The 16060-nt window shown below is 38.5% G+C and overlaps 2 protein-coding genes, 1 long non-coding RNA gene and 1 pseudogene across 4 annotated transcripts in view; 2 read left to right on the top strand and 2 right to left on the bottom strand.

Annotated features, from left to right (window-relative positions):
• The window catches only part of LOC109108480 (zinc finger protein 501-like), a 282595-nt gene that overhangs the window by 18323 nt on the left and 248212 nt on the right, over positions 1-16060 (top strand). The window lies entirely within an intron of this gene.
• LOC122136712 overlaps positions 1-16060 on the bottom strand; it is a 73694-nt pseudogene that overhangs the window by 53502 nt on the left and 4132 nt on the right.
• LOC122136728 lies at positions 1738-4319 on the bottom strand. Of its 2 annotated transcripts, none has more exons than XM_042721274.1 (6): positions 3607-4319; positions 3171-3282; positions 2950-3042; positions 2430-2591; positions 2086-2309; positions 1738-1935 (listed from the first exon to the last, which is right to left on the bottom strand). In XM_042721274.1, the coding sequence occupies exons 2-6, from the start codon at positions 3208-3210 to the stop codon at positions 1738-1740; spliced, it is 717 nt and encodes a 238-aa protein (XP_042577208.1). In that variant the 5' UTR covers positions 3211-3282; positions 3607-4319. The 2 variants fall into 2 exon arrangements, 1 of the variants encoding a protein (XP_042577208.1); XR_006154321.1 differs by having other exon boundaries at positions 1793-1935; positions 2430-2581; positions 3607-4317.
• On the top strand, positions 2579-8763 carry LOC122136754. Its single transcript, XR_006154343.1, has 3 exons — positions 2579-3274; positions 4213-4379; positions 4480-8763. It is a non-coding gene; the product is annotated as an uncharacterized LOC122136754 (long non-coding RNA).

The raw sequence follows: 16060 nt of genomic DNA, 5'->3' as shown, positions 1-16060 counted from the left end.
TTAAAAAAAGGAAACTTATGAGAATCAATGAACTGTGAACAACTTATTACCATTGTGTAAATAATATGTAATCATGTAATCCATAAAAAAGTAACTGTAGTCTGATTAATGAGTATTTTAAAAAGTAGTCTACTCTAATTACAAGTACTTGAGTTTTGGAATCTGATTACGTAATCCAGATTACATGTAATCCGTTACTACCCAGCTCTGTATGTATATATATATATATATATATATATATATATATATATATATATATAGATATATATATATATATATTATATTATATTATATTATATTATATTATATTCTTTAAATGAGAATACCTTTTAATTATATGTCCATGACCCATCACACCTGAGAAACTTCTTTTCTGACCTCTATTTCTGTGCAATTTACTGTTGTAGACAGCTTTGGCCAATAAATAATTGGCTCAGTACATATAGTTTCTGAAGAATTCAACATTAGCTATGGTGATGTTTTAAAATAATAACGAGTCTCAACCACATTTCATATAAATAAACCTACCCATCTTTGTTGAATTTGTCATTTTGGCTGTCAATATAGATAAGGAAATGTTTAAAACCTTGTATGAATTGAAAAAATCTGGAAAGGTTCCTCATGGTGTTTCTAAATGAAAGATATATCCTTCTTTGAAGGCCACAGACCTTTACAGTGAGAGGTGAGTTAAGTAACACTTAGTGATTTCTCTGTCTCTTCATGATCAAAAACATACTACTTTTATATGAGGTCTTATACTATATTATACAATGAGGTTTTTATTTGCCCTAGATGCAAACACCCTTAATTTTGTACTCCCATGCATGATATCAGTGAAAGAAAATTTGAAATTTGGCAGTGCCAAAAAAAAAAAAAAAAAAAAAATTCATCAATTTGCTAGAGTTTTGTCTCTATTTTATTACAATTAAGTGTACTTACATTTGGAATGGTACATTCAAAACTACAAATTGCACAAACTGAGTATAACATTACTTTAGTTGGACCTTGCTATGTATACATCAATACAATTGAAATAATTATCACTTAATTTGACCAACGTTCTAAAGCACTGCTAGAGAAAACAACTGTTAAAGCAACTGAATAAGCTTAACATTTATGATAACCTTTGACAGTTGTTTTTATCAAAAAGATTTTCAGTTGAGTGTAAAGCAACATTCAAAGCATGCAACAACATGCAACTCCAAGTAGCCTATGTTGTCTTGAGCTATCATCCTATAATATAAAAGCTATTTCAATAATAGCCTACAGACAACTTTGGGAGACAGAATCAAAACACAAGAATATATTTGTAAATATTTATTTAAACATGCAATAATAGACATTTAAAAAGCTTAATCTCAGTCATTCGTGAGAAACGAACAGTTAGGAGTAGTTTAGGACAAAACGCCATCTGAAGCGCTCACGCTAATAATTTCTGTTCCACTCGCTTGTATTTGTCGCCCCGCCCACGCTATGGTCTCGTGAATATTCAGGGTAGCTCCACCCATTGGAACCAGATATTCCAGGAACCGAATATATTGTAATATCGGCTTAGGCGGGCAGATTTGAGTTAAATTGTTTATCTGTGACAGAATCGTTGCTGGGGCAGATTTTTTGCTGAAGGGGATGGGTTTTCGATCATGATTGGGCGTAAATCACTCAACCCAATCTGGCAACACCGTTTACAGTTTCAGTCGACCCCAGCATCGCACCGCACGCAGCTGTGTGTGGGAGCCGTTACACTTCCCTTCCCTGCTGCTGAGTACTTGACTTACGGTACAGCAGTGTCTTTGACGACATGTGACCGAATGCCCTCTTGCCGTTTGCCCCCTTCCAGCTTATGGTCTTGGCCACTTCTTCAGTGAACATCCGAGAGAGTATGTTCCACGCCACTCTCTTCACATCTTGCCCACAAATCGTGGCCAAAGAAGAAATCTAAAAGTAAGTCACAAAACACCTTAAAATACAGACAAGGTATAAAGCCCTGATGTAATAACTTGTACGACAAACTTTGCCCCACCTCCACCCCACACCCTCCACCCCAGCACTTTACCAATTAGAGTTGAGTGACTGGTAGGAGCATACCATTCTTTGTTTGGCTGCTGCATTGGCAGCGTCTTTCAGGAATGCTTCAAGCTCATCCACCACTTCCAGTGATTCGATGGGCAGCTGAATGCATTCAGGACACTCTGGCTCTTGAGGTGTTGAGGTGTTGAGCACCCTGCTGCTCAGGTGATTGACCTTGGCCACCAGCTGGTCCTGCTGCTGCTTAATGTGCTCCAGCAGGCTTAAAATGTGGAACTGAGCAGCTGTTGAATACATAGTATTATAGAATAATTATTCCCCCTCCATTCCATGCACTTAAGTCCCCCGTGTCCCCCGTGGTTAAAGTCAAGGTATTATAGCTTGTGGTTACAGTTATTTCTTACCAGAGCAGGGAATGGTTTCTGGGACATTTCTCCCACCTCTCCAGGTAGGTATGTAGACCTGGCTTGGCTCCTCTGGCCCCCGTTGTTGCTGGTTGCATTGTGCAGGTTGAGAGAGGAGTGTTTGTGGTGGTAGTGGTTGGGGAGGGGCAGTTCTGCCAAACACTGTGTTGTTATATTGGTGTCAAGCTTATACAACATACACAACACAGTCACACAGACTTAAGAAACATTCACAGAGGACAACTGTTAGATGACTACATATTCAGTATGCATAGAGCAGATAAAGCTAAAAGCTAGATGGCCCGAGGAAAGAAAGAACTTCTTCAGCCCGTCTGTTGAGCATGCTAGTGACAAGAGTCTGCCACTAAACTTGCTCTTCCGTGTAGTGAGTGGGGGTCATTTTGTGGTTTGTGTATGTGTTTTTTTGTTGTGGAGAAATAGAAACACATTTATATGTAGGGATATTTCCATTTTTTTCTTATTTGAAATTATTAGGACATGAATACTCTCTGACTCTTACTTTGACAGAGCTCTGGACTATTTGCAGGGAGTTGGTGACTTGTCCCAGCAGATGACCCGGATTTGGACCTCTTTGGGGTCCAAAGATCTTTATCTACATGCAAATCAACATTTAAAGCAGATAGAGAATGGTTGAACAGGGCATTGATCTCTGTTCTGTCTTTTTAATAAAAGTATATGGTGTTAGTGTTTGTATGTGTAACATGAAGGAAAAACACTGACTTTGTTGTTGTTCTCCTTCTCCCATGCCATTCCTGTTCATCCTCAGTTTGGAGGTCCGATGTGCTAAATGTCAGAGCCTTCTTCAGGATTTGACGTGCCTCCCTGTAAGTATCTGAAAGGTAAACATGAAGCTTGACATGAGTCTTAAAGGAACATGCCACCATTGTATGAAATTAATTATTCACGGTCTCCCCTACAGTTAGATAAGTGCGCAAAAACATTTTTGTCTCCGTGCATGCATTGTCTTAGTCCGGCAGTGCCCCCGCTACGGTGACAAAAAAGTTTTTGCTCACTTATCTTACTCAAGGGGAGACCGTGAATAACCCAATTTCATAAAACGGTGGCATATTCTTTTAAATAGTGGTGGCAGTGGATTTGTAGGTGTAGGATTTGTAAAAACCACTTTGCCAAGAAACAACTTTGAGATTTGGCATACAAGATGATTTGATGATTCTGACATCATGTGTCTGCCAGTCATCCTGTGGCTCCTCTCCATGTTTTACTGCCCTATTTATTCTTTCATCACTGTTATAAGTTGGCCACGATGCACAACCATCCTCGTACCAGCTTTGGGGCACCACTGCTACGGTTTTATTGGTGACAAATTCAACTACATGGAACATCCTTAATGGAGAAGACAAGAAAAGAAACAAGTGTGAACGCACAGTTATTGTGAGTCAGAGTAAGAAGATCTAGTGGAAAAAGCTTTGACATTTTGTTTTTATTGATTTTGATAATACAGGGGCTCATGTGAAGTGTCAACTTGCACAACACTGATACTGACAGTTGACACCTGAAAGATGATTAACTTCAGCAAAGTACTTACAGCAACTTATCAGCCGTTTTCTGATGCAGCCACTGCCAGCAAGTCAAACTTTGATCAGTCCTCAGACCCTGATCTAAACTAGTCATGCTATGATTATGATTGGTACTAAAACAATGAACAAAAACTATCAATTAATGTTAATGTAATGAAGTAAATAACTAATTCATGTCTGAACTAATAAACTGATTGAAATGCATTTTTTGCATGTTAATGCAGGAGAGGAAAAGCCACAAAACCTTCCCTGTGGGGCAGGGAGATACATTTCCCATCAAGCTCTGAAACATTGGCAGCCTTGATGATCTCAGATTTTTCTGAAATGATGTAAATATTCACTGAAGATGTTATCACCAGTCGATGTTCTGAGAGTCTTAAAGTGCTGCCAGGTAATGTGACCTCCCGAATTTTTACTTCTGACAGACGACGAATGATCTGTGCCAAAGGATATTCCGGTTTTCTAACCAGTTTTTTTTTTATCTTCTGCAGATAATTTTCATATGGGAAGGCAGAGAAGGAGTCAAGGCAACCATGCTGCTGAACTTCACCTGCCAGATGGGTTATGCAGTGTGTACATTATACACAATGTTGTGTCTCCCATAAAGTGTAGCAAAGTGCTGCACAAACGACTTCAGTAAAGTGTCAGCATAATCAGTGCGGTAGGAAAATGTAGGGCTTGCTAAGATGGAGATGCCAGAGAAGAGAAGCATAAAATTCTGATACAGGTCTTTGTCCAGAAAATTGGCCAGCATTACAGGTCCAGTGTACAAAAGAGATTGCAGCTTTCTGGCAAACTCCACCAGAATATAAGGCCTCATGGATACCAATTTGTTCAACTATAGTTGCAGGGACACGGACAGTCAGAGGACCACGAAGCCACATTTTGAGTAAGCGCCCAACGATACCTAAGCACACAAGGTGCATGTAATCTAGGGGAAACTGTGACACCATGCCAACCCCAGTACCCTCAGATGCATGTGGCCCTTCATGGTGATGTATCTCATCTAACCTGTCATTGAAAGACTCATCCGTCCTTAGTGCATAATCTTTACATGGAAAACTCATGTGGAAAACCTTTGTGTGGTATATGACTTTCTCATGCCAAGTAAAATGTAAACGTCAGACGATGTTATAGGGAACATGCTTAAAGTTGCTGCCGAAACAAGGCTTTGTTGTTGCAAAGTGCCGGACGAGCAGAAAATTATTATTTTTGAAACCGGCACAGGGCAGAATAAAAGCTGTAACGTTACATACCAGCCTCCTACAGTTCTGCAGCTTAAGACACAGTAGTCCAGTGTGTCGGATACACATTTCCATGTTGTAAGATTTAAATAAGACAACATATCTATCGCAAATGTAAACACCTCCATCAACGCAACATCATTCCCGTATTGCCAAAGAGCTGCATGGACACACAAATCAGATCCAAAATGGCCAACTTCTGGAATGATGATGCGTCGTGAAAACTCTCTATCAATAACGTTAGCACCAAGCTAGCACCAAGTTACTGCAATGAATTTAGGCTACATAATACATTCCAAAATTAAAACAACTTAACATAGGACGTCCGGGATAGAGCTCGAATATGGGGAATGGTAATTACAATCAGGCACTGGTCTACTTTATGCTACACAGGCTATTCTGAAGCCTACTGTAAAGCCTTATAAAATGGCAACCAAAATCCACGAACATTTTACCAAAACCTTCGACAAAGCAGGTTACACCGATAGATTATATTTCAATGACAGATATAACATTAATAAAATATATCTTAACGTTACACTTACTTGGCAGCCGAACTTCACACGAAGGAAATCCCGACTAATTCCCACACGGCGTATGTTATCTAAGGGAGATCCGTATGTGATCCGTTCTGGGTCCGCCGATTAAAAGCGCAGGTGGGGCCGATCCTGGAGGCGTGGACGATCCTGTTAGCACAGCGAAAACGAATCTGACAGTCAGGCGGATCTGGTGGCTTGAGGGCAGGTCTGCCACGGACTCCTTTGCTGTGTGGGTATTTAACCCACAATGTCCAATCCTTAACCTAGTTAAAATTATTTCTTCACTTCGATTCCTTCCAGTGATCTTACCTGTCCCAACCTTCTGTTGTATCCTGTATAAATGTCTCCCTTTCTCCTCTCTATCCCAACTACTTTGCCACTTTTTCATAATTTCCATCCAGATTTTTGTTTTAGCTTCTGCTTTACTTATTGAGATTGATATTTCAACATCTTCTCTTTTACTGGCTTGTTTTGCCAAACCATCTACCATTTCATTTCCTTTAACACCCACATGAGCTGGTACCCATGTAAATTTTACCTTCACCCCCCAATTGAGAAATCCTTGAGTAACATTCTAGTACCTCATATACTATGTCTTGTATTGATTGTGACTTAAATGATTGCAAACTCTTTAGGACTGCACTAGAGTCTGAGCAAATTACAACTTTATCTGGTCTTTTTTCTTCTACCCACTGTAGAGCCAACCAGATACCCATCAATTCCACTGTAAATACAGATACTTGATCAGACAGTCTCTTTAGGAATAAAGCCCTATTCCCATTCCTTACTACTTCTCTACATTCCTCTGTCCACCAAGGAACCACTTTCCTTCTCCTTATTCCAGAGCTCTTAGGAATAGTTTCATCTGCCACCCCTTTAATAATTTCCTAGAAACTACTGTATTCTCTATCAATATCCATATCTCTAACCTCCCCATCTAACCTTTCCTCACATAGCTCCTTAAATTTTGCCCAGTTTGCCTTACCAAACACCCATCTCTTTCCTCCCTCTTCAGACTGTCTTTCCATCCTCTTTTTAATAGAACATAATATAGGAAAATGATCACTTCGTACCGTTGATTCCTCCCATACCTCCCATTCACATAATCTTGCTATATGATTAGAAGTAATTGTAAGATCTAACGCTGACTCATTTCCTGATACCATATCAATTCTTGTTCCTCTACCATCATTAAGACACACCAGCCCTTTTAAATCCAACAACAACTCTATCACCTGACCATTTCTGTCCATCTTCTTCCTACCCCAAAGTGGGCTGTGAGTGTTAAAGTCCCCACACCATTCTACCTTTTGTCTATCCTGTCCCTCAACCTCTTCCATTGAATTTAAGTCCAATCTCCTACATGGATTGTAAAAGTTAATTATTGTTATACTTTCCATCCCTATCCACACTTCCACCACCACATATTCCAACTCCTTTCCCAATCCCAGAATCCTATATGGAAGCCCCTGTCTAATAAATGTAACACACCCTCCCCCACCTCCTTCTTTTCTATCTCGACGAGCCGCCACATAACCCTGTATCACAAAATCTAAATTTGGACTAAGCCATGTTTCCTGAATACAAATAACATCTGGATTTTTCACCATTCCATCTATAAAAGATTTAAACTCTTGTCCATTTGCTATTAGGCTTCGGGCATTCCATTGTATTATTAACAACATAATTAACCAACCAACCCATGTTTCCTGACTAGACTGTTGTTTAAGATCATCTCTGACTATTTCCCATGTCAGTCCTGTTATATCCAGATGTCGTATCCAGACTGCTGATTGGTCAGAGAGAATCGTCACTATTCACTGCGTCATCATTGCACGCGCCAGACGGAGTATCCTGAATAACCCCACCAGCAGTGTTTCGTTTTGCTGCCCTCAACCTCTCCAGAAACAACGTTTGTCTTCTTGCTGTGAGAAACAGCCACATCCCGAGGATCAAAAACAGCATACACTCGATTTCCTCCATTGTCCTGTGTGTGTGGGTAGCGGGTGTGTTTCGCGTAGAAGATTATGTCAAGGCAGTTTCCAGTGGCGTCGCTATGACAACCAGGTACTATTGTGGAGGTATAATCTGCAATGGAAAATGGAGCGAAAAGCGAGCCGAGTCGAGTCGAGTTGAGCTGGTACTGGTAATGGAAAAGGGCCATTAGTTTCCTTCCCTGATCAATTACAACCCTGTCAACCTGAAATTGCCCCAATCTTTCCAGCTTGAGGGCCTGATCTCTCTGACCCACATCTTTACACATAATCAGTAAACTTCCATTTCTTAGCACCCTTGCTGCTATTATATCTCCAACCGCTTTCTTTAATGCCACAGGCAATCTAACCAGATTTACACCTTTCACTCCACCTCCATCCTTAAACTTAATGACTGCTTTAAACTCCTCATCATCTCGTTCTTCTAAAGTACACACATCACTCTCATGTCCACTCAAATCCGAGTTACTGATAATACCTAGTGTATTTGCCTTCCTTTTCTTTTTCTTTTTCTGATTTTCATTTTTACTCCTTATCTGCTTTCCCTTACCACTTTTCTCCTTATCTCATCCTCTTCCATCTCCTTCTCCCATCTCTGGTCCAGTCACAGTACAGCTGTGCCAAACCGCCATCTCTCTCTCTCAAAATCCCGATTGTTCGCTCTCTCGCGACTCACGCCACACCGAACCAAAGCGGAAGTCCCAACTCCAACCTTCCCCTCGGCTCCTGTCGAGTTCCGCCAGACCACCTAATGTTCTCTCTTGCCTTACCTCCGTTAAATGAGAAACGAACCAGGGAAAAAAATAAAATAAAAAATAAAAAATTCACATGTCAAAGAAGGTGGAGTTTCAGAACACACCCACCGATTGCGTAACCGCCACTGACCAATAGAAACTCAAAGGTGTTTAGGAGCTGAAGCGAACTCCCCCAGAAAGTTTGCTTTGGTCAGCTGTTTTGAACTGTCGAAACAAACTCAAAGTGAACTTGATTTCAGCCTGATTTTGTTCGGTATATCAAGGCCTTTAGTCATGTAAAAGTCAGTCTCTTTGTCGTCCCATTAATTTAATCATGATATCCATGAAGAACAAAAGGTCAAAAGGGTCTAGAAAGAATCCCAGTCTGGTTCTTGTCTTCTAGGTGGAAGAAGTCAATCCGAGGAAGTCTTTAGCTCTTGATTTCTATCATGGATTTACATGTGATGTTCATCCTGCGCGTCTCTTTGACCATTAATCTTGGTTACTTGCCCCGAATTTGACAATCTCCTTCCTGAGTTGAATTATCAGTAAAGTGTTCTTTTGTTTTAATGCTGCAAGCTGTTCAAAGCTGAAAGAGTTGGTTGGTTAGGCTTACTTCAGGCTGGTGATGGGATCTGATTTATGATCATCTGTTGTCTTGGGCCTCTATGTGGAATTCAGCTCTTTGCGTTTCATCACTGTTCTGTTTGAATCTTAAATTGTCTGATTTGCTCTGATACGCTACATTGTTGATACAATGAAAAGTAAGTTTAAAGGTTCACTGGATTCAAAATTCACTTTTACATCTTGTTTGAACTGAATTTTTTCTTGGCAGTGTATGTACACAACCACCCTAAAATGATAAAACCCACCCAGTGTGTGTGTGTGTGTGTGTGTGTGTGTTAATCCCCATAAATCATAACCCCTTTCTCAGATCAAGCTGTTTACAAATTCTTGGCTGTGTGACATCACACAGACCTAGGCTCCTTCCATGATTGTTGATTGACACTGGTGTTTTAGCACAGACCCGCTCTGAGTGAGCTGTCATCAGTTCATCATTGTTTCGACGCCGGAGCAGATGTAGACAAGGATGTCACCTAAGTGATTCAGGAGTACAGTTGTTAGATGCAGAAATAGATCTGATAACGTTCAGGGTTCAGACACACTCTCTATGTTTAAATCTATATTAAAGACATATTTTTAGCCAAGCATTCACACAATGGATCTTGTAACTTGGTACTTCAGCTATATCTGATCAAATGCACACTTTCATTCTTTTGCTTGGGTTGAACATATCATCTTTGTTTGGTTGGAATAGCAGCTACGCTAGTTTAGTCTCTATTTGTCTCTCTGTTTCTGTCACGGGACTTGCATCCCGAGGCAACTAGGAATTAGACAAGCTTCAGTCTGGATCCAACCCTTACAAAGAAACTGGCTGTGAACAGAACTGTTTTTGACAGAGTAAAAATTGTGTTGTTTTACACTACAACTGATGAACTGAAAGTATGTTATTGACTTTTTATTAAGACCCTAAAGAGTCATATCAACTTGGGCATCTGATGGCCCATTTAACATGTGAGTCTCAAGGTATCCTTTACGCGCAAAATACTTTCCACAGTGATAGCAGGTTTAGTTTAGTTCATCTTTATTTATTTCCCAAAGGCAATTTGGTTGCAGCAATCAAACATTTCACATAAACAACCAAAACAGAATACAAAAAAAACAAAAAACAAAAACACAATCCATTTAATTCCTAATACATTCTTACCTTAAATTTTAAAACTTTACAGCTGAGGGGATAAATGAATGTCTAAACCGATTTGTTTTACTAATAGGGGTTCTATAACAAATTCCAGAAGGGAGAAGGTGGAACTTGTGATACATAGGGTGGGAATCATCTAACAAAATGCTCTGGGCTTTCCCCAAAACTTGTATATGATATAACTGAACCATAGTCATCTGCTTCCTCCCCGTTATTTCACTTCCCTGGTTTACAATGCTCTCAAGACAATTCTTGTTTTTCACATTTAGAGAATTAAACCAGCACAAGAGTGGAAAAAGATAACAGTAACTCAATATAAGATCTGTAGAACATGCACATTAATGTTGTCCACATTAAATGACCTTAGTTTCCACAAGCAGTACAAGATTTGCTGCCCCCTCTTACACAAAACCTCAGTATTGTGAGAAAATTACAATTTGTTATCCAAAACAGTACCCAAATACTTGTGCTGTTAAACACTCTCAATACCTACTCCATTAATGCCTGTTTGCTTATACTAAATAAATTTCCTACTAGAGTACATATCAATAGTCATCTCCTTAGTTTTAGAAACATTAAAAGGCACAATATGTAATATTTTTAATTAAAATATCCAAAAACCACTAGAACAGTGTTATATATTTTGCTGACTTGTGTACTTACATTATCCCAAATGATTCAAAGAATGTTTAAATCCAGAGAAATAAGCAATTTTAACTTGTTACACGGACCATGTCCATAGTGTCACTGTGTTGCCTGCCAATGACGTCATAACTCCTCGATTTCCATTTATTGTGCCTTTAAGTTTCAAGAAAGCATTCTGACACCACATAATAAAATCATAAACCACAGGGCCAAACATGGAGTCCTCCTCACTCATTAAGCTAACGATTACAGAATCATCAGCAAATTTTATAATATGCCTGTTTCTATAACTACTCTTACAGTCTTTGTGTACAAAATAAATAATAAAGGCGATAGGACACATCCTTGAGGTGATCCAGTAGATGACAACAGCCATTCAGAAAAACAGTAATTTACTTTAACTCTTTAAGGTGAAAGAGTGAGTTACCAAATTAACCTTGCAGTGTCCTTTCTGTGTGGAACTTTTCCACACTGAGAGCAAGTGAAAGACTTTTACCCAGTATGAATTAACATGTGCCTCTTAAGGTTTGATTTATGTGTAAAATTCTTTCCACACTGAGAGCAGCTGAAAGGCTTTATCCCAGCATGAATTAACATGTGCCTCTTAAGGCTTGCTTTACATGTAAAAGTGTTTCCGCACTGAGAGCAGCTGAAAGACTTTATCCCAGTATGAATTAACATGTGCCTCTCAAGGCTGTCTTTACGTGTGAAAGTGTTTCCACACTGAGAGCAGATGAAAGGCTTTTCTGAAGAGTGAGTTACCAAATGTTTATTAAGTTGTACTTTCTGTGTAAAACTCTTTCCACACTGAGAGCAGCTGAAAGACTTTATTCCAGCATGAATTAACATGTGATCCTTTAAGCTTGCTTTCTGTGTAAAACTCTTTCCACACTGAGAGCAGCTAAAAGACTTTATTCCAGCATGAAATAACATGTGATTCTTTAAGCTTGCTTTATGTGTAAAACACTTTCCACACTGAGAGCAGCTGAAAGACTTTATCCCAGCATGAATTAACATGTGATCCCTAAGATTACTGTTAAATATGAAACTCTTTCCACACTGAGAGCAGCTGAAAGGCTTTATCCCAGCATGACTTAACATGTGATTCTTAAGATTTCTGTTAAATATGAAACTCTTTCCACACTGAGAGCAGCTGAAAGGCTTTATTCCAGCATGAATTAACATGTGATTCTTAAGATTTCTGTTACATGTGAAAGTGTTTCCACACTGAGAGCAGATGAAAGGCCTTTTGACTTTTGTTTTTTTAATGCGGCAACTCATGGATTTTTCTCCACTGACATCATGATCTTTCTGATCCTGATATTTCTCCTCCACCTCATTCGGATCTTGTCTTTCTTTCATTTTCATCAGACCTAAAATTAAATCATTATAAGATGAAAATCAATTAGTACGTTTGAAAAATAAGAGGATAAAATATTTGTGTACAGACAAAAACAATGTCAAAACTGTCTCTTTTTAACACACATCCAAGAAAATGTCTAAAAACACTGCATTATGCTGCTAGGCCAGTAGATTGCGATGTCACTTTGTAAAGAAACACTACACTACAGCTGGGTTTCCATCACCCTGCTTTTTCATGCATATTTTGAAGTATCGAGTGATGGAAATGCTGAATTTCAAATAAAAATGCCTGAATTCCCAAGAAAGTCATGCTCGCTTGAGGTGGTTTTGACTTTTGTGAAAAAGGGGTTATTCCGAATAACGGAAGATGGAAATGCATTTTGCGAATAAATTTCTCTAAGCGCATCAAAAAAGTTATGTGACTTTGCGCTATGAGGCAGCATAACTTGACTAGCAGTGAACTGATCTCATTCCACAACATCTTAAATGTTGTTATGGTCGTTCTGAAATGCCTGAGCAAAGTCTGTCAAAGTATTTCTGTATAATGTCTTACACGACTGCGTTCCCATACAGCAGCATGCATCTACCTCCGAAAGCAATGACAGCATTTATTGTGTTTCGTCTGCTCGTTCTGAGGCGCAAGTAATTTCTCATATATGAAAATGATTATATTCAGTTCTCCTAGTTTTCTTAGTGATATTTAGTGGCAGTTTAAAAGGAAGTGACAATTTTGTTTTCTTTGATGCGTTGGATGGAAACGGTGCTTGTTCGCAAATGTTTTATGCAATATTCCAATTTTGCACATAAGTTAAATTCGCAACTTTGGATGGAAACGTGGCTATTGACAGCTCCAGCAAACAAGGTTTGTTATTTGATTTCTGTAATTTAACAATTTAAATAACAGATTATATTCATGCCATTAGGAGAAACAATGTTTAGTTTGGTCAATGGCTTGATTTACACACACACACCATTGAACACTTTTGAGACCAATACAATCTGGCTGAACTCGAATAATTACACATCACAGATCACTGATTACAGAACAGATATTAGAATAAACAAGTTTACTTCCATGTTGTGACAATGCTGTCATATATATATATATATATATATATATATATATATATATATATATATATATATATATAACCATGGAGCACATAAGGGTCAATTTTTTTAAATTGATTTGTATGCATAATCTGTGTATGCATAGGACAATATTTGGCCGAGATGCAGTTATTTGGAATATATCTTATCTGAGGGTGCAAAAAAATCTAAATATTGTGAAAATCACCTTTAAAGTTATCCAAATAAAGTTGTGTAAAGAAGTCCGGGAAATCAATGTTGCGTACTCCTACAGCTAGTAATGTTGACAGAAGTCTACAAGCAATGGAGCATCATGATAATGCTTCTGCAACCTGTGTACAGAAGGATAACATGCACGATTACTTTAAACAAAATTATGTTTCTGAGATTATGTTGATGGAGGAAGTAATTCGCTGCTTCCCGACACTCCGTGCAGTTCTCCGGTTGGTAAAGTCAGGAGAACAGATAAAGTATCGTTAGATGCAGCAAGTATTTCTACACAACTCGCTAAGCTCTTTCAGTTGGTGAAAAACAGATCAGACAGATTAGAAAAGTTGATTGGTGAAAACTCGGATGAAGAGATCGGCAGAAATACGGAACAAATCTCTGGAGTGATGGAAACTATTGAGCTCATCAGCAGCGAGGTTAAATATTTGAAATAAAGAGCTGATTTAATTGACTCACAGACAAAAAAAGAAAAGATTGATTCCACTGAGTGAGAAAATAGGCCTTGCTCATCTGGAAGCTTACACTAGTAGATGGAACTTGAGAATCCACAGAATTCCAGAGAAAGAAAGCAAAAATATCTGTCAGGAGGTTATCGACTTGTGTCAACACCTTCTGCCACAATTTAAGGAAAAATTTCCCAATGTCGTTGATGTGGCACATCGCCGATGTGGCTGTCCTAACCCACACAATAAAGTCTGTGGTATTATCTTCCAATTCACCTCGCGCTTTTACTGAGATGCTGTTTGGCATGCAGCAAGGATGCTGACTTTCTGACTGAGAATGGCCTGAAAAATCACAGAAGACATGTCACCGGCCAATAGAGAGTAGAGGTTTAAGTTATGGCCTGCAGTTGAAAAAGCCAGATAAGAGAACAAATGGGCTTTTGTAGATGGTACAGAAATATTTCCTCCAGTTTAAAAGTTAATGGATTTGACTGGATCCACCCTGATTGCTTTTTCCTGAGGTGATTTTGGGATTGTTGTGGAGACCACAGCATCTCTAGGACATCACTTTGATCCATTTTTTTCCCTCTTTTCTCCCCCCTTTTCGACGTTGTTGTATTTAAATGGTTTTTTAATTCTAGCTATATAAAGGGATTGTTGTCCTCATCCCATTTTATTAAGTTTCTGACCAGTTAGGTTCTCTGTTACAATGATACTAGGCATGGGCCGGTATGAGATTTTGACATATGATAACCTTAAGCAAAAATATCACGGTATCACGGTATCACAGTATTATTGTTACAGCTCTGAAATGTGTTATTTTTAAATGACTGGGTAAAAAAAAATAATAATAATAAAAAAAAATATAATAATAATAATAATAATAAAAAATATATATATATATATATATATATATATATATATATATATATATATATATATATATATATATATATATATATATATATATATCCGCTGAACAATATATTTTGTTTTTGAGCAACATACAGAACATTAGAAACAGTAGAATTAGCTTATTTTTTTTTCTTTTTAGGAAACAAATCAAAGAAAAAAATAAAGACTGACATCTTTATTTAACCTAAATCTGTAATTACAGTTTTTTAATTTTAGTTATATAATTCATATAAATATCATTTATATAATTTAGTTATATAATAATAATCATACACATAATTAGACTGAATAATAACCCAATTTGAAGCAAAAACAGAATGTTCTGACAAGCTTTGTGAAATTATACCATGTAAACTTTTCAGAAGACAGTCAGCTTCCCTCAGAAATACATTCATATAAACCCCCAAATCAATATTGAGGGTTTTCTTCCAATAGTTTGTGCATCATATTTTTTTCCAACCCGCGGGTCCCGCTTTAATGAAATTATTTAGTCCACCCCAGCCCACCCCGCAAATAAAGTCAAATATCTTTACCCGACCCGCGGGGTCCACGGGCTATGAGATGACCCGTGCATCGGGGACATCACGCAAGTTATGTTGCTACGTAGACCTTCGTATTGTGACCTTATTAAAGAACGTAATAAAATCTGAAAATATATATTCCAGATATCTAATATAGGCTTATAGGGAATTGCACGCAACATACATGGGGTCCGCGGGTTATGAGACGACCAGCACATCACTACTGCGCATGTGTCGAGCTCATCCGTCCGTGTTCATCTGCGGTTGAGTATACTTTTGAAAGCTGTGTGGACGCGGCTGTGCGCGAAATGGAAAGGAACGCTGAATGTGAAGTGTACCCGGGCCTTAAGTCCATCCTACACACACATGACTGACCGCTCGCTCGCACCAACAGGAGGAGGAGGGGTCAGTGTCACTCTCTACACTGCACTGAGCCGGAGGGATTCCTACTCTTTCAGTCTTTGAGGAGACATGGAAAAGAGCGCATACTGCAAGGAACTGTATAATGCAAAATATTAGTGGTTTTGAAACAGTGAAATTTTCAAATCGTGGTATACCTTGAAACCGGTAATCGGCCCATGCCTAAGTGATACTTA

Source organism: Cyprinus carpio, chromosome B3 (assembly GCF_018340385.1).
Source record: "Cyprinus carpio isolate SPL01 chromosome B3, ASM1834038v1, whole genome shotgun sequence".
NCBI lineage: Eukaryota > Metazoa > Chordata > Actinopteri > Cypriniformes > Cyprinidae > Cyprinus > Cyprinus carpio.
The sequence above is the reverse complement of the archived record's forward strand: the minus strand, read 5'-3'. Positions and strand labels throughout refer to the sequence as shown.